General features: G+C 43.8%; 1 protein-coding gene and 1 long non-coding RNA gene across 2 annotated transcripts; both read left to right on the forward strand.

Moving 5' to 3' along the window:
• Nucleotides 1-2,374: 2,374 nt before the first annotated feature.
• LOC144766674 (uncharacterized) lies at nucleotides 2,375-14,138 on the forward strand. The gene is made up of 3 exons (XR_013597875.1): nucleotides 2,375-2,456; nucleotides 7,752-7,787; nucleotides 13,990-14,138. It is a non-coding gene; the product is annotated as an uncharacterized LOC144766674 (long non-coding RNA).
• A 10-nt stretch (nucleotides 14,139-14,148) lies between these two features.
• LOC144766673 (uncharacterized) lies at nucleotides 14,149-19,522 on the forward strand. Its single transcript, XM_078650447.1, has 3 exons — nucleotides 14,149-14,427; nucleotides 18,529-18,744; nucleotides 19,212-19,522. Exons 1-3 carry the CDS (start codon nucleotides 14,293-14,295, stop codon nucleotides 19,494-19,496), a joined length of 636 nt encoding a protein of 211 aa, XP_078506573.1. The 5' UTR covers nucleotides 14,149-14,292; the 3' UTR covers nucleotides 19,497-19,522.
• The last annotated feature ends 7,571 nt before the right edge of the window (nucleotides 19,523-27,093 follow it).

Raw genomic sequence — 27,093 nt, forward strand, 5'->3', positions numbered from 1 at the left:
ACTCACCCTCACTCACCCTCAACCCCTCATGCTATTTTGAAGGGTAACTTGGAGCAGACAGTTCAAGTCGAATTACGGTAAGGCCACTCAGCCACGCAACGCCACTCAACGCCACTCACCCACGCAACGCCACTCACCCGCAACGCCACTCACCCACGCAATGCCACTCACCCACGCAACGCCACTCACCCACGCAACGCCACTCACCCACGCAACGCCACTCAGCCACGCAACGCCACTCAGCCACGCAACGCCACTCAGCCACGCAACGCCACTCACACACGCAACGCCACTCACCCGCGCAACGCCACTCAGCCGCGCAACGCCACTCAGCCGCGCAACGCCACTCAGCCGCGCAACGCCACTCAGCCGCGCAACGCCACTCAGCCGCGCAACGCCACTCAGCCGCGCAACGCCACTCAGCCGCGCAACGCCACTCAGCCGCGCAACGCCACTCAGCCGCGCAACGCCACTCAGCCGCGCAACGCCACTCAGCCGCGCAACGCCACTCAGCCGCGCAACGCCACTCAGCCGCGCAACGCCACTCACACGCGCAACGCCACTCACACGCGCAACGCCACTCACACGCGCAACGCCACTCACACGCGGGACGCCACTCAACGCCACTCAGCCACGCAACGCCACTCAGCCACGCAACGCCACTCACCCACGCAACGCCACTCACCCACGCAACGCCACTCACGCAACGCCACTCAACCACGCAACGCCACTCACCCACGCAACGCCACTCTGCCACGCAACGCCACACACGCCACTCACACACGCAACGCCACACACACGCAACGCCACTCACACATGCAACGCCACTCACACACGCAACGCCACTCACACACGCAACGCCACTCACACACGCAACGCCACTCACACATGCAACGCCACTCACACATGCAATGCCACTCACACACGCAACGCCACTCACACACGCAACGCCACTCACACACGCAACGCCACTCACACACGCAACGCCACACACACACGCAACGCCACACACACACCCACTCACCCACGCAATGCCACTCACCCACGCAACGCCACTCACACACGCAACGCCACTCACCCAAGGAACGCCACTCAGCCACGCAACGCCACTCACACGCAACGCCACTCACACACGCAACGCCACTCACACACGCAAGGCCACTCACACGCAACGCCACACACACACGCAACGCCACACACACACCCACTCACCCACGCAATGCCACTCACCCACGCAACGCCACTCACACACGCAACGCCACTCACCCAAGGAACGCCACTCAGCCACGCAACGCCACTCACACGCAACGCCACTCACACACGCAACGCCACTCACACACGCAAGGCCACTCACACGCAACGCCACACACACACGCAACGCCACACACACGCCACTTACGCAGCAATGTTCACGATTTTCATAATAAAACGAAGAACACAACTTTTATGGCAAACATTGCATCCGGCCTCTGACCCGTTCAGCACCACACCTGTCTTTACATTTATTTTTTGCCAAAGAAAATCATCGACCATCTTTCTCATTCACCCAATGTATTTTCACGTTGGCACACACACATTTATGGACGCATCCGTAGCAATTTTCAGTATTTTCATACTAAACATAAACGCCACAACTTTGAGCCAGTATATTACAAGAGTTGTATGTTTAAAAGTGAAACTTTGTATACTTTGGATGCTTTATATATGCCATTTTTAAGTGTAACTTCGAGCAGACAGTTGAAGTGTCATTACACTAACGTAAAAAAAAAAGGCCCTTTGCTTTGTCAGTTCCGAGCAAAATCTTATGTGGCCTTAAGGGAGTTGCCCAGGGAAGTCTACTGGCGCGCCAATGTCGAAACTCCATCTGCATACACATTCAAACATTCACACTTCCAAGTCGCGCACATCAGCTAGTGTGACTTTTCCTTGGGGCAAGGGAAGGACTAAAAGCTTTGATCCTTTCTTAAACCAAAAAAATATATATATATTCTTGCATCGTTACCCCCTATTTAAGCAGAGGGACGGGTCACTTTAAGTCATACTCTCTTTTTACCTGCGAGGACAGAACTTCGACTTACAGAACGGCGCTGTACTTGCTGCTATCGACCAACAGCCACTGAAAATTTACGGCATTCAATCTTAGAACGTAAGTGCATGCAAGTTTTATTTCTATACATCTAAGGGACAGTTTTGATACATTTACTTGCGTTTATTACAACTGTTACTATATCAACATCGCACCTCTGTTAAATTATTCTGCGACATGTTTGTTTGCAAATCTAAATTTTCTATGGTAATACTTAGCAAAGGACTACGTAATTTCTCAAACAGGTCATACCTTTGTTTAAACCAACCGATACATATTGTTTTTTTTATCGTTATCTCTTGTAGGTTATTGGTACGCTTTCAACATTTCCTTGATAGGGGCAAAGAAACTGCGCACCAACATATATCATGTAAGTACAGCCAACTGTTCACTCTTCTACACAATTTTTACTTCCGTTCCTAACACTCCGACTCGCCACACAGAACATTCCTTCCAATAATTCAAGGCACAACATAAGTTTGACACACACCCATTCTTTCTTATATTTAATGCAACACAGTAACTACTCCTAATTACAACATGACACACACACCTTTTTACGTCTGTTACTATTACCTTTTCACGCACACACGGTTAAGAACACATACTATATAACACGCACGGCGAATTGAGTGCAACCACAACAGAACACTCCTTACTATTTTTTTCACTGCTTCACAGCAATACAGTAAACAGGATGATCGGACTGAACAGTGAACAGAGCTCCAGCTTACACTACTCACACACACCTTGTCAGATTATCTGTCAAGATTACATGCATACCGCTTCCATTCTCTGATTAAATGTAACACAGTAACCAGTGCAAGTTACAAGATGACACATACCCACCCTTTTTTTTACATCTATTACTATTAACTTTTCATGCACACACTGTTAGGAACACATACTATATCACACGCACGCCGAAATGAGTGCGACCACATTAGAACACTCATTATGCTTTCATTTACAGCTTCATAGCAAAACAGTAAACTGGATGATTGTACTCAAGAGTCAACAGAGCTGCATCTTACACTAATCACACACAGCCTGTCACATTAGGCAAAACACTGACTGCCACCCTTATACAGCACGTGCGACTCAAACGCAATCTAAGATCATAGCACTTCGCCACTACAGCACCAAACTTTCAGGAACAACTTCAAATTGCACATTTATTTGTACGCAAACAGGCTACACTTTACAACATTCACCCGCAGCTTTACTGGCACACATTAAGTAATCCAAGTTACTAGCTGACACACGAAAACATCCGCTCGTACAACTACTAGTATTACCTTTCCACAAACACGCACCCAATAACACATTAGCCAGGATTTGCGGCCTACAAAAATAAACACTTCACTTTACAGTTACTACACTATTCCCAGGCACATTGTATCATTCGGGAGAATAGTACAGCCATAAACCGTTCGCAACACTTCGCCACACCACAAAAAAATTTTCATGCACACATTCCACGAACAAGGGCACTTTCACACACACCATCTATTACATGGCTACTCACAATCTTTCTCTCAGGGGACAAATTTAATGTTTACTTTGTGTCCAAGGACCGCATCGGTGGGGGCAGGGTCAGTGGTTAAGGGTCGGGTCTACAGCAACAACATAAAACTGGCCATGAGGTTAATCACAGGACCCTGCAGCCGAAGGCTTCGTCCACTGAGCCCTCCCGGCATACACATAATTTTCTCGCTCTTTCTCTCTTCGTCTCCCTCCCTCTCTATAGCACACTAATCACACACACCCTGTCACATTAGGGAAAACACTTCATCTTACACTAATAACACACAGCCTGTCACATTAGGCAAAACACTGACTGCCACCCTTATACAGCACGTGCAACTCCTACGCAATGTAACATCAGAGCACTTCGCCACTACAGCACCAAACTTTCAGTCAGAACTTCTAATTGCACATTAATGTGCACGTAAACAGGCAACACTTTACAACATTTACGCAGAATGCATTCATTCGCAGCTTTACTTGCACAGTTAGTAATCCAAGTTACAAGCTGACACACGGAAACAGCCGCTCGTACAACTACTAGTATTACATTTTCACAATCACACATCCAATAACACATTAGCCAGGATTAGCTGCCTACCCAAAATAAAACTTGACCTTACACTTAATACACTATTCACAGGCACATTGGAACATTAGGGGGAATAGTACAGTCATAATCCGTTCGCAACACTTCGCCACACCACAACAAACTTTTCATACACACGATCAAGGGGACTTTCGCCCACACCCTCTATTACATGGCTACTCACAAGCTTTCTCGCAGGTGAATAATTTACTGTTTACTTTGTGTCCAAGGACCGCGTCGGTGGGGGCAGGGTTAGTGGTTAAGGGTCGGGGCGACAGCAACAACATAAAACTGACCATGAAGTTAATCACAGGACCCTGCAGCCGAAGGCTTCGTGCACTGAGGCCTCCCGGCATACACATAATTTTATCGCTCTCTTTCTCTCGCGCTCTCCCTACATCTATAGCTCCCCCTCCCTCTCTCCTGTCTTCCTCTGTCTCACTCTAACTGTGTTCCTCCCTCTGTCTCACTCCCCCTCTCTTTTTCCTCCTCTCTCCCTCCCTCTCCGTCTCGCAGCTTAGATTCACGTTTCTGCCTGTTTCACTCTCTCTTCCAACTCTCACCCCCCTCTCCATTTACTTACACAAATCTCGCAGATACCCCAAGCAGCGGTGCACGCAGTACCAATCCTTCTGTTATGCCACATCTCGCAGCTTAGATTCTTTCGCTCTTTCTTTTAACTCTCCACGTTTCTGCCTGTTTCACTCTCTCTTTTAACTCTCACCCCCCTCTCCATTTACTTACACAAATCTCGCAGATACCCCAAGCAGCGGTGCACGCAGTACCAATCCTTCTGTTATGCCACATCTCGCAGCTTAGATTCATTCGCTCTTTCTTTTAACTCTCCACGTTTCTGCCTGTTTCACTCTCTCTTTTAACTCTCACCCCCCTCTCCATTTACGTTTCTGACTGTTTCACTCAGCCACGCAACGCCACTCAGCCACGCAACGCCACTCAGCCACGCAACGCCACTCAGGCACGCAACGCCACTCACCCACGCAACGCCACTCACCCACGCAACGCCACTCACCCACGCAACGCCACTCAGCCACGCAACGCCACTCAGCCACGCAACGCCACTCAGCCACGCAACGCCACTCAGCCACGCAACGCCACTCAGCCACGCAACGCCACTCAGCCACGCAACGCCACTCAGCCACGCAACGCCACTCAGCCACGCAACGCCACTCAGCCACGCAACGCCACTCACCCACGCAACGCCACTCACCCACGCAACGCCACTCACCCACGCAACGCCACTCACCCACGCAACGCCACTCACCCACGCAACGCCACTCAGCCACGCAACGCCACTCAGCCACGCAACGCCACTCACCCACGCAACGCCACTCAGCCACGCAACGCCACTCAGCCACGCAACGCCACTCAGCCACGCAACGCCACTCAGCCACGCAACGCCACTCAGCCACGCAACGCCACTCAGCCACGCAACGCCACTCAGCCACGCAACGCCACTCAGCCACGCAACGCCACTCAGCCACGCAACGCCACTCAGCCACGCAACGCCACTCAGCCACGCAACGCCACTCAGCCACGCAACGCCACTCACCCACGCAACGCCACTCACCCACGCAACGCCACTCAGCCACGCAACGCCACTCAGCCACGCAACGCCACTCAGCCACGCAACGCCACTCAGCCACGCAACGCCACTCAGCCACGCAACGCCACTCAGCCACGCAACGCCACTCAGCCACGCAACGCCACTCAGCCACGCAACGCCACTCAGCCACGCAACGCCACTCAGCCACGCAACGCCACTCAGCCACGCAACGCCACTCAGCCACGCAACGCCACTCAGCCACGCAACGCCACTCAGCCACGCAACGCCACTCAGCCACGCAACGCCACTCAGCCACGCAACGCCACTCAGCCACGCAACGCCACTCACACACGCCACTCACACACGCAACGCCACGCACACATGCAACGCCACTCAGCCACGCACTGCCACTCTGCCACGCAACGCCACTCTGCCACGCAACGCCACTCAGCCACGCAACGCCACTCACACACGCAACGCCACTCACACACGCAACGCCACTCACACACGCAACGCCACTCACACACGCAACGCCACTCACACACGCAACGCCACTCACCCACGCAACGCCACTCACCCACGCAACGTCACTCACCCACGCAACGCCACTCACCCACGCAACGCCACTCACCCACGCAACGCCACTCACCCACGCAACGCCACTCAGCCACGCAACGCCACTCAGCCACGCAACGCCACTCAGCCACGCAACGCCACTCAGCCACGCAACGCCACTCAGCCACGCAACGCCACTCACACACGCCACTCACACACGCAACGCCACGCACACACGCAACGCCACTCAGCCACGCAACGCCACTCAGCCACGCAACGCCACTCACCCACGCCACTCACACACGCAACGCCACGCACACATGCAACGCCACTCAGCCACGCAACGCCACTCAGCCACGCAACGCCACGCAACGCCACTCAGCCACGCCACTCAGCCACGCAACGCCACTCACATACGCAACGCCACTCACATACGCAACGCCACTCACACACGCAACGCCACTCACACACGCAACGCCACTCTGCCACGCAACGCCACTCAGCCACGCAACGCCACTCAGCCACGCAACGCCACTCAGCCACGCAACGCCACTCAGCCACGCAACGCCACTCAGCCACGCAACGCCACTCAGTGAATAATTTACTGTTTACTTTGTGTCCAAGGAACGCGTCGGTGTGGGCAGGGTTAGTGGTTAAGGGTCGGGGCGACAGCTACAACATAAAACTGACCATGAAGTTAATCACAGGACCCTGCAGCCGAAGGCTTCGTGCACTGAGCCCTCCCGGCATACACATAATTTTATCGCTCTCTTTCTCTCGCGGTCTCCCTACATCTCTATAGCTCTCTCTCCCTCTCTATAGCTCCCCCTCCCTCTCTCCTGTCTTCCTCTGTCTCACTCTAACTGTGTTCCTCCCTCTGTCTCACTCCCCCTCTCTTTTTCCTCCTCTCTCCCTCCCTCTCCGTCTCCCTCCCTATCACCCTGCATCTCACTCCCTTTCTCTTCCTCTCCCTCCATTTCCCTTCCTTTCCCTAACTTTCCCTTCCTCTCTGTTTTTGTATATAACTCTCCATTTGTCTCCCCTTTATTCCCTCTCTATCTTTCTACATTACTTGCACACTAACTGGGTACATTTTCAATATTACACGCACAGCGCATTCATTCTCAGATTCAATGCAACACATTAACCAGTCCAAGTTACAAGATAACACACACACATTTTTTTACGTCTCTCAGTATGAACTTTTCACGCACTCACTCACTCTCTCTCTGTCCCCCTTTTCCTAACACTCCCTCTCTCTCCCTCTATCATCTCACCCTGCCTGTGTGCCACCCGTGGCGCATACACTCACAGCAGCACTAGAGCTCTTAACAGGTCTTTAAAACACTATTTACATGTTAATGTGCCCTTTATGGGAAAAATTCGAAAAAATCTCTTCTAAACATTATGTATTTTTTTTCTCCTTTCAGATTATTAAAACAACAACAAAAGAAACAGAAGTTAAGGTAAATACTACTTTGCCACTTAGTTTAAAATTTTTTAAAAGTTCTGACCTTACAGTCCCCAAAAAAATTTGTTAGTTCACAAACCTTCTTAATTTACATTTGTTGATAACAACATTTCAGTATAACTTATAAAATGCAGAGATGCTTGAAAGCAAGTTACCATCAAGGGAATAGCAAATTTAATAGCAAATCACAAGGTAAGCAATGCTTACCAAATAGTGCTTTTGCTGTCTTGCACAATTTATGCAAGCCAGTAACTACTTGGAACTCTAATGATCTGCATTATATCATGGACCGTGGGGACGCTTTATATCTCCAAATGCATTCTATTAACAACGAAACACTTATGCATCCAGATGACCTGCCAAGGTATATAGACCACAATCAAGAGATATATTCACTTTTGCTACGGAATGCTTACTACGGTGATGTCCTTAAACGTTTTGATAAAGCCTACCCAGATATTAGCACAGCATTAAATGTTACTATTAATAAGCACTGTGGTGTTCTACTTTGTATGAATGTTTATGTAATAGCTATTTTCAAACATATGCAATCATACTTTGTATTTGATTCACATAGTAGGGACCATGAAGGCATGCCTCATTCAAACGGAACATGTGTTACAATTGCATTTAATTCGTTTGAAGGCCTAATTCAATATGTTATGAAACTAGCATATAACTTTACACATCAGGCTGAGCAATGTGTCCAATTTGAAATAACACCAATAGATATAAAAGTCATTCAAAGGAAATCCTTTACAAAAGCACTTACTGTGCATAAAAAAAATAGTCACCTACCGCAAGAAAGAAAAATTTGGGTACATACTACTGAATGTACTCCTAATCAGACGATAACATCAACATCAATGTCTTCTGATGATTTACTGAATAAAAGTAAGGGAGGGAATAGCAATAGTAATCATTTAGCACAATTACCAGGTAATAGTAAAGCTATACAGGGAACAAATAAACAGTCTCGGAAAAGAAAAAGGGATTCAAGTACATGTCCAACTAAAGTTGTACAAAGAAAAAAAGTTAATACAGCTGAAGAAGACATTACCAACAGTCAACTAAGTGCTACTGATAATAACATCCCCATCTTCACGCAGGGCCAAAGACAGAAACGAGGTAAACAAATCCATACAATCATTCGCAAATTCCACCGGGAAATATTGCATGGCCCAGAGTACATTTGTACTCTTTGCAATCAACTGTGGCATAAACAAACGTTGCAAAATATACGCAGTGTTAGCCAATCTGAAATTTTCAAGAAGTGTAACATTAGTAACAAGAAAACCAATTTTATATGTAAGACTTGCTATTATTACATTCGCAAAAACAAAATACCACCATGTTCTATTGTAAATGGCATGGGCTTCCCAAATGTACCAGTTGAATTAGAATTATATGATTTAGAAGAAAGATTAGTTTCACCTAGGATACCATTCTTACAAATTCGGAGTCTGCCACGCGGTTTTCAAAAATCATTATCAGGAGCAGTAGTTAATGTACCTGCAGATGTTATGACAACTGTTACAATTTTACCAAGGCAAATTAATGACGCCATGACAATCCCAGTGAAATTAAAAAGGAAATTAATCTATAAATCATATACACATTATGAGAATATTAGACCAAATACAGTAAAAAAGGCAGCTACTTGGCTAGCTAAAAATAGTACAATGTTTAATGAATATGGTGTTACGATTAACCCTGACTGGGAGTATATACCTCCAGAAATAGAATCTCACAATGAGACTTCTGAGACAAACAATTCATCTGATAGTTCTGACAACATAGAAGCTGGGAATTTGGATACTATGTTAACAAATGAAACTATTACTAGTAATTCGCTGAATGTGTTAAGTTTCGCTCCAGCTGAACATAACACGCCAAGAGGTTTATATGAGGATAAAGATTCAGAGTTTTTGGCTTTCCCTACTATTTTTTGTGGTGAACGAAGGCCTAACAATAAGGAAAGACACATACCGGTACATTATAGTACTATTTGCCAAGCAGAGTTAAGGAGTTATGATAGAAGAGTCGCTAAATCTATTAGTAATATGTTTTTTAAACTGAAGAAATTACATATTAAGCAGATCCATGGTAAAATCAACATTTCCATCAGAAAACATTTTACAGATGGGAATAAAATAACTGCTAAAGACATTAAATGTAATATTGCCAATGTTTTTCAGTTTAATGAGGGGTACAAAGTATTAAAAACTATACGCAGTTCACCTCCATATTGGGAAGGTTGCAAAAAAGATATTTTTGCAATGATAAGGCAACTTGGCATACCCACTTTCTTTTTGACTTTATCTGCTGCTGAAACAAAATGGCACCATTTAATAAATATACTATTGAGAGTTAGAAACTTAAAGGAATGTACAGAGGAAGAATTCTTAAACATGTCTTGGGAAACTAAAAGTAAATTAATACAAGAAGATCCAATAACATGTGCAAGACAGTTTGACTATCAAGTTAGGAAATTCTTTAATTGTGTTTTGCTGAATGGCACTAATCCAATTGGGGAAATAGTAGACTACTTTTACAGAGTCGAATTCCAACAAAGAGGTTCTCCACATATACATGCATTACTCTGGGTAAACAAAGCACCATTGTATGGTGTTTCACCAGTCGAAGAAGTCAATAGCTTTATTGACAAATATATCACTTGTCATAAGTCTGAGGACCCTGTTTTACAACCGTTAATAAATCTACAAAGGCATGGTCACACCAAAAATTGCAGACGTAAACAGCAACGGACATGCAAATATCAATATCCCAAATATCCAATGTCAAGAACGCTCATATTAGAGCCATTAACACTTGAGGAGACAAATAAGCAATGGCAAGATAATATGAAAATAATACATGAAGCTATGAATAATACTACTTTTAATACACTTTCTTTTGAGGACTTTTTAGAGTTCATTAAAATGGATGATAAAGAATATATTACTTCTATACAAACTAGCTTACAAAAAACAACTATTTTTTTAAAAAGAACACCAGGCGAATGCTTCATCAATAACTACAATAGTACTCTTTTAGAAGCTTGGCGAGCAAACATAGACTTGCAGTTTATACTAGACCCTTATGCTTGTGCAGTCTATATTATCTCATATATCAGTAAATCGCAAAGAGGAATTAGCAAACTTCTAGCGCAAGCTGCTAAAGAGGTAACAAGCAATAGTAATATCAAAGATCAACTTAAACACATAGGAAACAAATTCCTCAACTGCACAGAAATTAGTGCTCAAGAAGCAGCATATCTAATTCTTCAAATACCATTACGGAAAAGCTCACGATCATTTGTATTTATTAATACTAGCCGTCCAGAGAAAAGAACTTATTTAATGCGCGATATCGAAACTATTAATAACTTGCCCGAAAATTCAACTGACATTCAATGTGAAAATATTATTATTAAGTACTGCAAACGGCCACAATCATTAGAGATGTGCACGTTAGCAGACTATGCGGCTGATTTCAACTATGTGAAGAAAAAAACACATGGGAAAGAAATAAATGATTGCGAAGATTTACTTGCAGAACAAAACTTTTACAGCTCAGATGAGGAAGAATTAGAAATAGAATGTAGTCACGGAAATAAACAACAAAAGAAACAGAATTATGATTATGCTTTAAATAAGCGCAGACAAGGGAAAATAATACGCTTTTGCAGATTTAGCAAAAATAATGAACCAGAAGAGTATTATAGAGAAATATTAATGTTGCACTATCCATGGAGGGAAGAAGAAAAAATACTAATCAACAAGGAAACTTACTATGAGAGGTATCTGGAAGTTAAATCATTTGTTGACACACAACTAAAAATCTATAACAAACAGCATGGCGAAGTTACAAACATTATTCATGAACAGTGTCATGAAAATGTAATTTCACCTCCTCTATCACCAACTGTTAATATACAGACAGAAGACCAAAATCCAGAACATAATAATAGATATGATTTGGCTCTAGATTTAGGAATTAGAACTACAACTGAAGAACAAAGCTTAACTAACGTTATTTTACCCAATGAAAAATACCAACAACTTATGCAAAACTTAACGGAGGAACAACTTAATTTTGTTTACCATCACTTGCATTGGTTTAAAACTACAAGCACTCCATGCTATACTTTTTGCACTGGAGGGGCTGGTGTTGGGAAAAGTTTTGTAATATCTGCACTATATCAAACTTTACTACGCTATTATAACACTAAGGCCGGTGAAAATCCAGATAATGTTTATATCTTACTTACTGCTCCAACAGGAAAGGCTGCCCATAATATTAATGGAAAAACACTGCATAGCACTTTCAAAATACCTGTGTCGCAAAGTTTGACTTATAAACAACTGAGTCATGAACATAGAACTGCTCTACAAATGGAAATGATGCATGTTAGAGTTGTTATTATTGATGAAATTTCAATGGTAGGACACAATATGTTGAATTTTATACATAACAGGCTTCAAGAAATTAAATCATCTAATGAACCATTTGGAGGAATTTCTATTTTAGCCATTGGTGACTTTTACCAATTAAAACCTGTATTTGACAGATACATTTTTAAGGATTCTACACAAATGTATGGTCCTTTAAGTGCTAACTTATGGAAAGAACATTTTAAAATTTTTGAATTAACAAAAATTATGCGCCAAAAAGAAGATCTACAATTTGCTGAATTACTAAACCGATTGAGAGAAGGCAAGCATACTGAGGAAGATATTTCACAAATTAAGCAAAGGGAAATACAACCTGATGAGACTTTATTAGAAACAATTCCATATATCATGTCAACTAATCTAGAAGTTAATGAAATTAACCAAAAGGTTTTAGAACAACATTGCAAAGATTATCCAGTCTACATAACAGTAGCAAGCGATACCGTCAGTTCAGATTTGTCTGAAAATGTGAAAAAAACGATTCTTAAGCAACTGCCCAAAGATCCACAGAAAACAATGGGCCTTTCACATACATTACACATTGCCTTACAACTTCGTTATGATTTAAGTTGCAATGTGGATGTCAATGATGGTTTAACAAATGGCGCAACTGGTGTTGTACAATTAGTTGAATTGATTAACAATACACCTATTATCGTTTGGTTGTTATTTGACAATCCCACTATAGGACAAACAACCAGACAACAATATAAACACTTATTTCATTCACAAATACAAAATACATGGACACCAATACATGCTATAGCTAGACATTTCCAATACACTAAAAAATTTATTACCATTATACGCAAGCAATTTCCTTTACGCCAAGCATCAGCACGCACTATACATCGCACACAAGGTGCAACTCTCGAACCACTTTATATACACTTTAATAACAGCAAGATTCATCATTTGCATTATGTTGCTATTAGCAGGGCAAAATCAATACAAAATGTATATGTACACAATTTTGATGAACGTAAAATTGTAGTACATCCACAAGTTAATGAGGAAATGCACAGATTAAGGACAGAAATGCCACTTGAAATACATATCCCACAGTTACATACATACAGTGCACATTTCAATATCATTGCACACAATATCAGATCACTACAGAAAATTTTTCCATCTATGGTAGCGGATAGCAATATATTACAAGCAGACATTATTTGCTTAACTGAGATCAACACTACAAGAAATGCTACAGCTAATGATTTCACGATAGAACAATATCATCACATTATATTTGATAAATTTCATACATACAACACAAACCATGGAATGATTATGTACTACAAAAAAGAATTATTTATATTGCCTATTTATGAGACACTTGAAGGGATTGACATTTTACATTTTACTCTACAGATTGGTAACACAGATTTCCTTATTATTATTTTATACAAACCACCCCTAAAAAGTATAACTTCTCTTTTTGATTTCATCACAAATATTACGGATTTTTACCCCACACACAAATTCATTATTATAGGTGATTTCAATGTGGATGTATCTCAACAAAATGCAAACAGCAAGCAATTACTTGGATTCTTTGAAACGCAATTACAATGTCAACAACTCATTAACAGTTACACAACTAACTACCAATCCATTTTAGATCATATATATACAAATGTCCAACTACACAACTATGGTACTTTAGAATGCTATTACAGTGATCATAAAGCAATATGGGTTTGTATTTAACATGTTATGTCACATTTTCTATTTCAGATGATGTCTATTGAAGAAATTATGAACATTAATACCGATGACAACAAACCATACCAGAAACCAATAAGAGTTAATGTCATCAACTGCTCAGGGAAAACTACGTACAAAAATGCTAAACAAGAGCAGAAAATTGTATTCCATTTGGCTTTAGCAGATAAAACTGGAACAATAAAATGTACTTGTTACCAAGAAAATTTATATGAGCAAACGAAAAATAACTGTGGACTACTGATACGAAACTTTATTATCAAAAACAAAACAATTTTAATTACAAAACAAACTAAAGTAACCAAATTTCCTGCAATGGCAATCGAGGATGGCCTGATCCAACAAGCAAACAACATTTTGCATCCGCCTGCACCATCGGCTTCTCCCATCAAGGAAATAAAACGGGCAAGTCTAAAAAGCCTGATGACCGTTTCAGGGACAATAATTGCCGTAAGTATGAACACAAACATGTCATCATGTCAACTAAAAAAAAATATTGTCTCGCATTTGAAAAGTTGGACTTATTAGTATTGTAAATGACATATCTTATTTATTTTTTACTTTTTTAAATTGCAAGTCTAAATAGCACACCTATGTCATGTGACAGGCAGACCTGCTCTTAGGGCAGGTATGCTTGCCACATGGCACCTGTGCCCTTTTTGGGGATGCCAGAGGGTGTCAAAGTGACACCCCCTGCACCCTTCTGAATTCTTTAATTACCGATTCGGTAAATAACAAATCGATAATGCCTAATCATTCCTATGGGCTTCAAAGCCCATAGGAATGAATGGGCATTACCTATTCGGTATTTACCGATTCGGTATTTTAAGAATTGTTAAGGATTCGGTACGAATACAGATGTTGGGACCTACATACCATTTACCCATTTTTAAATACCAAATCGGTATTATTCGGTATTTCAAAATAGGTAAATGGGATTTACCTACATCGTGCCCTTAGTAACTTCACTAACAAGCTCAAAAAAGGTTGCATTATACACTCTTTCACACTCTGTTGAAAGTAAGAGTTTTGGGAAATATAATAGGCCAGTGCTTTGGGCTATACTACAAATTCAAGTACTCTCCACAAAGCCTTTTTTAAAAAAAAAAAATGCAATATGGTAGAAAGGATGTTCATTTGGGTCGTGAAATCTAATACATTATATTGCCAGTCATACAACGCATCTACTACTATGTGGTTTTACTGTCACTATTTTATAGATTTGCTCTTTTTGGGTTTCCCAAAAGAACGCAAAGACTGTCTTTACATCAATGCCTCACCCTCAGTCACCCTGACTCACGCTCAACACCCCACCCTCACTCTCCCTCAACACCTCACCCTCAACAATTCACCCTTAATGCCTCACTCACCCTCAATCTCACTCAACATCAATCACCCTCAACACCTCCTCCTCACTCACCCTCAATCACCCTCACTATCCCTCAACACCTCACACTCAAAAACTCTACACTTCTCCCTCAACTACTCACTCACCCTCACTCTCACTCAACACTTCAACACCTCAGCCTCACCCTCAACATCAATCACTCACCCTCACTCACCCTCATCCTTACTCACCCTCAACTTCTCACCCTCACTCACCCTCAACACCTCACCCTCACTCACCCTCAACACCTCACCCTCTACAATTCCCCCTTAATGCCTCACTCACCCTCAATCTCACTCACCCTCAATCACCCTCAACACCTCCCACTCACTCACCCTCACTCACCCTCACTAGCCCTCAACACCTCCCCCTCAAAAATTCTACACTTCTCCCTCAACTCCTCAGTCACCCTCACTCTCACTCAACACCTCAACACATCAGCCTCACCCTCAACAACTCACCCTCACTCAATCACCCTTACTCACCCACACTCACACTCATCCTTACTCACCCTCAACTTTTCACCCTCAATCTCTCACCCTCAACACTCCCTCACTCTCACTCACCCTAAACACCTCACCCTAACTCAGCCTCACTCACACTCACCCTCACATAACACCTCATCTTCACTCATCCTCACTCACCCTCAACCCCACCCTCACTCACCCTAACCCTCACTCACCCGCAACACCTCACACTCAATCACTCACCCTCACCCTCACCCTCACTCATGTCATCATATGTACTAAAAAAATGCATACTTGCCTTACACACACAGTACACCCAAGCAGCGGTGTACGCACTACCAATCCTTCTGTTATGCCACATCGCGCAGCTTACATTCCTTCGCTCTTTCTTCTAACTCTCCACGTTTCTGCCTGTTTCACTCTCTCTTCCAACTCTCAACCCCCTCTCCATTTACTTACACAAATCTCGCAGATACCACAAGCAGCGGTGCACGCACTACCAATCCTTCTGTTATGCCACATCTCGCAGCTTAGATTCCTTCCCTCGTTCTTCCACGTTTCTGACTGTTTCACTCTCTCTTTCAACTCTCAACCCCCTCTCCATTTACTTACACAAATCTCGCAGATACCCCAAGCTGCGGTGCACGCACTACCAATCCTTCTGTTATGACACATCTCGCAGCTTATATTCCTTCGCTCTTTCTTCTAACTCTCCACGTTTCTGCCTGTTTCACTCTCTCTTCCAACTCTCACCCCCGGCTCAATTTACTTACACAAATCTCGCAGATACCACAAGCAGCGGTGCACGCACTACCAATCCTTCTGTTATGCCACATCTCGCAGCTTAGATTCCTTCGCTCTTTCTTCTAACTCTCCACGTTTCTGCCTGTTTCACTCTCTCTTCCAACTCTCACCCCCCTCTCCATTTACTTACACAAATCTCGCAGATACCCCAAGCAGCGGTGCACGCACTACCAATCCTTCCGTTATGCCAGATCTCACAATCTTCCATCACACATGGAGCTGGTACAGCACAGGCAACGGCAATGCAAGCTTCACTCAAACACGGAGCAGGTACAGCACAGGCAACAGCAGTGCAATCTTCCCTTACACATGGAACAGGTACAGCACCGACAGCAGCAGTGCAAGCTTCCCTCACACACAGATCAGGTACACCACAGGCAGCAGCAGTGCAAGCTTCCCTCACACATAGATCAGGTACAGCACAGGCGGCAGCAGTGCAAGCTTCCCTTACACATGGAACAGGTACACCACCGACAGCAGCAGTGCAAGCTTCCCTCACACACCGTCACACACCCTCAGCTTCACACACCCTCACTCACCCTCACACACACACACACACACACACATACAACAACAAAAAGAAGAATAGAAATAAACTATCCTAATCCACACTCTAACTCCTAGATTGAAATCCTGAGTCCTAATTCACCCTACAAATACACTCTTTCACTCTATGTAGAAAGTACGCGTTTTGAAAACTATAATATGCCAGCGCTTTGCTGTATACTACAAATACAAGTACTCTCTACAAAGCCATTTTTTGCAAAAAATATTGCTATCATTTAGGAAGGATGTTCATTTGGGTCGCTAAATATAATACATTATATGGGCATTCATACAACGCACTAATAATATGTGTTTTTACAGTCACTATTTTATACAATGCTTACTTTTTCTTTAGGAAGAGAACGCAAACACTGTGTTTACCTCAATGCCTCACCCTTAGTCACCCTCACTCATCCTCAAAACGTCACCCTGACTCACCCTCAACACCTCACCCTCAACACTTCAGCCTCAACGCCTCACTCACCCTCAATCTCACTCACCCTCAATCACACTAAACTCCTCACCCTAACTCACCCTCACTAGCCATCAACACCTCCCCCTCAAAAACTTTACCCTTCTCCCTCAACTCCTCAGTCAACCTCACTCTCACTCAACACCTCAGCCTCACCCTCAGCCTCACCCTCACTCACCCTCAACACCTCACCCTCACTCACTCACCCTCACTCACCCACACTCCCCCTCATCTTTACTCACCCTCAACTTCTCAACATCAATCACCCTCAATCTCTCACCCTCAACTCCTCACCCTAAATGACACTCACTCAGCCTCACTCACACTCACCCTCATCCTTACTCACCCTCAACTTCTCACCCTCACTCACCTTCAATCTCTCACCCTCACCCTCTCACCCTCGCTCACCCTCACTCACCCTCACTTACATTCACCCTCACACTCACGTAACACCTCATCCTCACTCACCCTCACTCACCATCAACTCCTCACCCTCACTCACTATCAACACCTCACACTCAATAACTCACCCTCACCCATGTCATCATGTCTACTTAAAAAATGCATAGTTGACTTACACACACATTACACCTTTAGTAACTTCAATAAGTAACTCAAAAAAATTAGAATTATACACTCTTCACACATAGTAGCAAGTATGACTTTTGGAAACTAAAAGATGGCAGTGCTTTGGTGTATACTACAAACACAAGTACTCTCTACAAAGCCATTTTTTCAAATAAACAATTCAATCTTTTAGAAAGGATGTTCATTTGGGTCGTTAAATGTGATACATTATATTGCCTTTCATACAAGGCACTAGCAATATGTGTTTTTACAGTCACTATTTAATAGAATGCTTTCTTTTTGTGTAGGAAGAGGATGCAAAGACTGTGTTTATCAATGGGCAAGATACCCCACTCAAATCGATTACAATAAAAGATGCAACTGATGATATAAAAGTGACACTGTGGAGAGAAGCGTCACAATTTAAAATACATATTGGGAAATATGTTACCCTGACTCACGTCACTGTACATGAATTCAATTGCCAAAAAATATTGAATACAACGCGCCATAGCAAAATGGAGGTAAGCACAACAAACAAAACTTTTGTCAACTATCTCTGCTCAGCCACTCTTGGACTTTCACCCAGTCTTGCCCTTTCACCCACTCTGCCCCTTGCACCCACTCTGGACCTTTTACATTTCACCCACTTGGGACCTTTCACCCACTCGGGAGCTTTCACCCACTCGGGAGCTTTCACCCACTCGGGAACTTTCACCCACTCGGGACCTTTCAACAACTCTGGCCCTTTCACACACTCTAGGCCTATCACCCACTCTAGACCTATCACCCACTCTAGACCTATCACCCACTCTCGACCTATCACCCACTCAAACCCTATCAACAACAGGGACCCTTTCACCTACTCAGTCCATTTCACCCAATCTGGCACTTTCAACCACTCTGTTCCTTTCACCCACTATAGGCCTTACACAAAACATAAAGTATACAAATTTAAAAACTAATTGTTGCTTTTGTTTTCTCTCAACAGGTAACAGCCCCACCAGAGGAAAAGATGGACATTCTAATTTATGGTGTTGAAAGCTCTACAGAGCAAAATAGTATTATCACAATAAAAGTGACAAACACAGACGAATATCAATCTATGCCCATCGAAAACCAGATCTTAATTAAATGGTTTATGTTAGATGAGGAAGTTGACAACATCGGAGATGCCCTTGTCCACTTTTTGCCACAAACTTTTGAAGTTGTCTTTTGTAATGGCCAAATCATAAAGATTCTGCACGAAAAAAACGATGACATATGTTCTGACTAAATTTTGCATGTTGCCAGGATATCTTATTTTTGTACAAAGTTAAAGAATAAAAAATTATTATTTTTTTTAAAATAAATAAATAAGTGTGGGATACAAATTTTACAACTTCTATGGTATTTTTTGCTCTACAAAAGGCAAATTGTAAGTAATACACTCAATTTATACAACATAGTCACACCCACATACAACATTCAGCCTATCCATTTGACATTACAAACACATATACAAAATACACATACTTTGTAGCTTGCACGCACTACAGTAGTATGTATGAATGAGACTGTTGTTGTGCTAAATACGCCTGTGCTGGTGCCGAGTTATGCTGTGTTGTTGCTCAATGTTACTGTGGGGGGGCCGAATGATAAGGTGGTATTGATGCGTGTTGCATTGGTGGACATCACAAATTAGGTTGTTGTGAGAATTGCACATGTTGTTGGGATGAGTTATGCTTTGGTGGTAATAGTTGAACACTAACAAACCACAACTCATCATCAACACATCACAACAACAGCATTAGGAAGCACCACACTAACATCACTCATCAACACACCAACATCACTCTACACCACCACAACAGCATCATTCTACTACAACAACATACAAAAACACTAACACACTTCACATTAAAATAACTATTCACACATGCAAAACACTCACATTTGCCAATCACACACTCACTCAGCCTCAACTCATCACCCACCCTCAATTACACTCACTCACCCTCAACACCTCACCCTTACTCTCCCTCAACACCTCACCCTCACTCACCCTCAACACATCACCATCACCCTCAACCACCTTCAATCACCATCAACACCTCACCCTCACTCACCCTCAACACCGCACCCTCAAACCTTCAATCACCCTCACTCTCAACACCTCTCCCTCACTCACCCTCAACGCCTCTACCTCACTCACCTTCAGCCATTCAACACCTCACCCTCAATCACCGTCATCCTCACTCACACTCAAGACTTCATCCTCACTCACCCTCAACACATCTGCCTCAATTACCCTCAACCACACTTACCCCCAACACACTATCACACTAAAACAACACACAAACACTTACCACCACTGCACCACTTCACTCACCCTCAACACCTCACCCTTAAACTCTCACTGAAACTCACTCTCACTCATCCTCAATAACATACAACACCTCAACCACACTCAGCCTCAAATCCTCAATAACACTCAGCCCCTCACCCTCACTCACCCTCAACACCTCACCCTCAATTACAATCAACACCTCACCCTCACTCACCCTCACTCATCCTCACTCACCCTCACTCACCGTCAACACACTATCACACTACAACAACAAACAAATACTTACCACCACAGCAACACTTCACTCACCCTCAACACCTCACCCTTAACTCCTCACTCACCCTCAATCTCACTCATCATCAATCACCCTCAACACCTCACCCTCAACACCTCACTGTCATACTCACTCACCCTCAATACATCACCCTCATTCACACTCACTCACCGTCAACACACTATCACACTACAACTACAAACAAACACTTTCCGCCACAGCAACACTTCACTCACCCTAAACACCTCACCCTTAACTCCTCACCCTTAACTCCTCACTCACACTCACTCTCACTCATCCTCAATCACCCTCAACACCTCACCCTCACTCACCCTCAACGCCTCACCCACACTCACCCTCACACCCTCATCCTCAGCACCTCACTCTCTCTCACCTTCAACGGCTCACCCTCAACGCCTCACCCACACTCACCCACAGCTCCTCACCCTCAACACCTCACCCTCACTCACCCACAATGCCTCACCCTCAGTCAACCTCAACACATCACTCACCCTCACTCTCACTCATCCTCAATCACTCAACACCTCACCCTCAACACCTCACTCACCCTCAGCCCCTCACCCTCACTCACCTCCTCACCCTCACTCATCCTCACTCACCCTCAACACCTCCCCCTCATTCTCACTCACTCTCACCCTCTCATCCTCATACTCACTCACCCTCAACACACTATCACACTACAACCACACAAAAAAACTATTACCACCCCAGCACCACTCATCACCACTGCAGCAAACAAAGGTCATACAATAACAACATGTACGCTTTTAACAGTCACACACACAACAACAGCTATCAATGGCCACTTTCACCAGGCATACACACACAACAGTCATCAGTACTGCAGTATTATGTCTAAATGAGACTGTGTGTTTGCAAAATACGGATGTGGAAGTGCAGAGTGAAGCAGTGTTGTTGCTCAATGGTACTGTGGGGCTGCAGAAAGATAAAGTGGTATTACTGCATGTTGCATTCGTGGACATCAGTGATGCCATTGTTGGGAGAACTGCAACTGTTGTGGTGCTGAGTTATGCTGTGGTGGTAAATATTAAACACCATCACAACACCACTCATCACTAGCACAGAACAACACATCACAAATACAGCATTACTAAGCACCACACACTCACATGCCCACACGCTCACACACCCCCACCCTCACACACATCCATACTCACACACTCTCACACATCCTCGCACACCCACTCACATTCTCAATAAGCCTCATAGCCTCACGCTCGCCAACAATCACTCACTCTCACCCTCACACCGTCACCCTCACACCATCATCCACTCACCCTCAACACCTCACCCTCACTCACCATCAACACACTATCACACTACAACCACACACAAACACTTACCACCACAGCACCACTCATTACCACTACAGCATTACTCAGCAGACAAACGACATACAATCCAAACATGTGCGCTTTTAACAGGCACACACACTAATAGCTAGCAATGGACACTTTCACAAGGCGTACACACACAACAGTCATCAGTGCATCCTTTCACCATGCATACACCCACACAAACAGCCATCAATCCACGCTTTCAACAGTCACACACACCACCAGCCTCAAGTGCACGCTTTAGAACAACTTTTTGTACGTTGCACACACAATTACAGCTATACAAGCATGCTTTGGTGCTGTACAGTACTGCAGTTCTATGTCTAAATGAGACTGGGGGAGTTCTAAATACGGCTCTAGTGGCAATGAGTGATGATCTCATGTTGCTCAATTGTAGTGTGGGGTTGCAGAATGTTAATAATGTGCTATTGCTGCCGAAATGGACATAAGGGATGCCGTGCAAGAGAAAATTACTACACACAAGGAAAGTGCGACCGAAAAACACGTACGGCAAAACGAAACTCAATCCATGCCAAAGAATAAAACTAAATAGCAGCCATTGATAAAATACTAAACACACTCTAATGAGAGGAGCCAGACAGAAAATACGTGCGAGCAAAGCAAGAACGAAAACAATAATTACATTACACCTCACCCTCACTCTCCCTCAACACCTCACCCTCACTCACCCTCAACACATCACCATCACCCTCACCCACCTTCAATCACCATCAACACCTCACCCTCACTCAACCTCACTCACCTTCAGCCCCTCACCACCTCACCCTCAATCACCGTCATCCTCACTCACACTCAAGACTTCATCCTCACTCACCCTCATCACATCTGCCTCAATTACCCTCAACCACACTTACCCTCACACTATCACACTAAAACAACACACAAACACTTACCACTACTGCACCACTTCACTCACCCTCAACACCTCACCCTTAAACTCTCACTCAAACTCACTCTCACTCATCCTCAATAACATACAACACCTCAACCACACTCAGCCTCAAATCCTCAATAACACTCAGCCCCTCAACCTCACTCACCCTCAACACCTCACCCTCAATTACACTCAACACCTCACCCTCACTCACCCTCACTCATCCTCACTCACCCTCACTCACCGTCAACACACTATCACACTACAACAACAAACAAATACTTACCACCACAGCAACACTTCACTCACCCTCAACACCTCACCCTTAACTCCTCACTCACACTCACACTCAATCTCACTCATCATCAATCACCCTCAACACCTCTCCCTCAACACCTCACTGTCATACTCACTCACCCTCAAAACATCACCCTCATTCACCCTCACTCACCGTCAACACACTATCACACTACAACTACAAACAAACACTTTTCGCCACAGCAACACTTGACTCACCCTAAACACATCACCCTTAACTCCTCACTCACACTCATCCTCAATCACCCTCAACACCTCACCCTCACTCACCCTCAACGCCTCACCCACACTCACCCTCACACCCTCATCCTCAGCACCTCACTCTCTCTCACCTTCAACGCCTCGCCCTCAACGCCTCACCCACACTCACCCTCAGCTCCTCACCCTCAGCCTCAACACCTCACCCTCACTCACCCACAACGCCTCAGCCTCAGTCAACCTCAACACATCACTCACTCTCACTCTCACTCATCCTCAATCACACTCAACACCTCACCCTCAACACCTCACTCACCCTCAGCCCCTCACCCTCACCCACCCTCAACTCCTCACCCTCACTCATCCTCACTCACCCTCAACACCTCCCCCTCATTCTCACTCACTCTCACCCTCTCACCCTCATACTCACTCACCCTCAACACACTATCACACTACAACAACACACAAACACTTACCACCACAACAACACTTCAATCACGATCAACATCTCCCCCTCAACCCCTTACTTACCCTCACTCTCACTCATCCTCAATCACCCTCAACACCTCACCCTCACTCACCCTCAACGCCTCACTCACCCTCATAGCCTCACCCACCCTCAACGCCTCACACTGACTCACCCTCAATCTCACTCACCCTCAACACCTCACCCTCACTCACCCTCAACACCTCACCCTCACTCACCCTCAACACACTATCACACTACAACCACACAAAAAAACAATTACCACCACAGCACCACTCATCACCACTGCAGCAATCAAAGGTCATACAATAACGACATGTACGCTTTTAACAGTCACACACACACAACAACAGCTATCAATGGCCACTTTCACCAGGCATACACACACAACAGTCATCAGTACTGCAGTATTATGTCAAAATGAGACTGTGTGTTTGCAAAATACGGATGTGGAAGTGCAGAGTGAAGCAGTGTTGTTGCTCAATGGTACTGTGGGGCTGCAGAAAGATAAAGTGGTATTGCTGCATGTTGCATTCGTGGACATCAGTGATGCCATTGTTGGGAGAACTGCAACTGTTGTGGTGCTGAGTTATGCTGTGGTGGTAATTATTAAACACCATCACAACACCACTCATCACTAGCACAGAACAACACATCCCAACTACAGCATTACTAAGCACCACACACTCACATGCCCACACGCTCACACACCCCCACCCTCACACACATCCACACTCACACACTCTCACACATCCTCGCACACCCACTCACATTCTCAATAAGCCTCATAGCCTCACGCTCGCCAACAATCACTCACTCTCACCCTCACACCGTCACCCTCACACCATCATCCACTCACCCTCAACACCTCACCCTCACTCACCATCAACACACTATCACACTACAACCACACACAAACACTTACCACCACAGCACCAATCATTACCACTACAGCATTACTCAGCAGACAAACGACATACAATCCAAACATGTGCGCTTTTAACAGGCACACACACTAATAGCTAGCAATGGACACATTCACAAGGCGTACACACACAACAGTCATCAGTGCATCCTTTCACCATGCATACACCCACACAAACAGCCATCAATCCACGCTTTCAACAGTCACACACACCACCAGCCTGAAGTGCACGCTTTACAACAACTTTTTGTACGTTGCACACAGAATTACAGCTATACAAGCATGCTTTGGTGCTGTACAGTACTGCAGTTCTATGTCTAAATGAGACTGGGGGAGTTCTAAATACGGCTCTACTGGCAATGAGTGATGATCTCATGTCGCTCAATTGTAGTGTGGGGTTGCAGAATGTTAATAATGTGCTATTGCTGCAGAAATGGACATAAGGGATGCCGTGCAAGAGAAAATTACTACACACAAGGAAAGTGCGACCGAAAAACACGTACGCCAAAACGAAACTCAATCCATGCCAAAGAATAAAACTAAATAGCAGCCATTGATAAAATACTAAACACACTCTAATGAGAGGAGCCAGACAGAAAATACGTACGAGCAAAGCAAAACCAAATACAATAATTACATTAACATCAATAAAAGGAAAGGCATAAACAAAAGTATAAGAACTCACAAAGGCACTTTTTCATAATATGCAAATAAAATTGTCATTACCTGTCGATCGTAGCAGCTCATTCCCTGAAATGTAGAAAATATAAAAAAAAACACAACAAAGAGAACATACACAGTGCATACATTATACTTTTAACTACAACAAGCAACTAACAAAAAAAATGAATAGCGGCGAAACAAGTCACATACCGGTACAAATGACACAAGCAAAAGCTAAGTCAGAGGAAAAATAAACATCACAGTGCCACCTCAGGCGAAACGGAACTACTGAAACTACATACCAGGAAGACACTAGCAAAGATTACTCAATGCATCCCAAAGAATCTACTTAAACACGAGCCAACATTCGCATAAAGATCAAGAAAAATTCAAAACACAAGGAAAGTGAGCGAGAAATAACAAGGGACGCAATTTCAAAGACATAACACATACAAACATAAACATTGCTTTATGTAACATTTCGAAAAAACTATATTTTTCAAACATATATCTTTTAGAACAGTACTAAGGAATATTGTAACTCAAAACTCGATAATACACATGGCGCAATACAAATAAAACACTCATACATCCTAATAAAACATTATTAATAATACGTATATACACACACGTATTAATACATTCAAATTCATGTACTCACTTTTAATAAATGTACATCTTACCAGTCAGACGACGCAGCAACAAACACGGAGGAATAACACACCTTTACCGCACGAACATTCACATCAATTTGGAAAAAGCCCCGTTGACGCACGTCAAATGCAACGCTACGTCACACAACGTAGAGCTGCGATTGGCTAAAAATTACGTAACGCTCATAATTACATCACCATCAATTAAAAAATAGAACGCTAACATCCCTTACGTAACAAACGTAAAGGGAATACATTGCGTAATACCCTTTACTAGAACAGAAAAAAAAAAACCTTTTAATTACATACACTAAATAATTTTACAAACGTATACACAAGCCAAGTGCGAGCAAAAAACACGTACGGCAAAACGGAACACAATCCATGGCAACAAATACACCGAAATAGCAGCCATTGATAAAATAAAAATCAAATGCAAGAAGCCAGGCAGAAAGTACATGCGAGCAGAGAGACCTAATAAAATAATTACATTAGCTTTACAATAAGCAAATCAATAAACAAAAGTATAAAAGTCACAAAGACACGCTTTAATATTATGCAAATTAATTTGTCATTACCTGTCCATCGTAGCAGCTCATTCCCTGAAATAAAGAAAATATAAAAAAGAAAACACACAAAGAGAACATACACAGTGCATACATAAAACTTTTCACTACAACAATAAACAAACAAACAAAAAAACTGTGCACGCACTACCAATCCTTCCGTTATGCCAGATCTCACAATCTTCC

The sequence above is a fragment of the Lissotriton helveticus genome, chromosome 7 (genome assembly GCF_964261635.1).
Source record: "Lissotriton helveticus chromosome 7, aLisHel1.1, whole genome shotgun sequence".
NCBI lineage: Eukaryota > Metazoa > Chordata > Amphibia > Caudata > Salamandridae > Lissotriton > Lissotriton helveticus.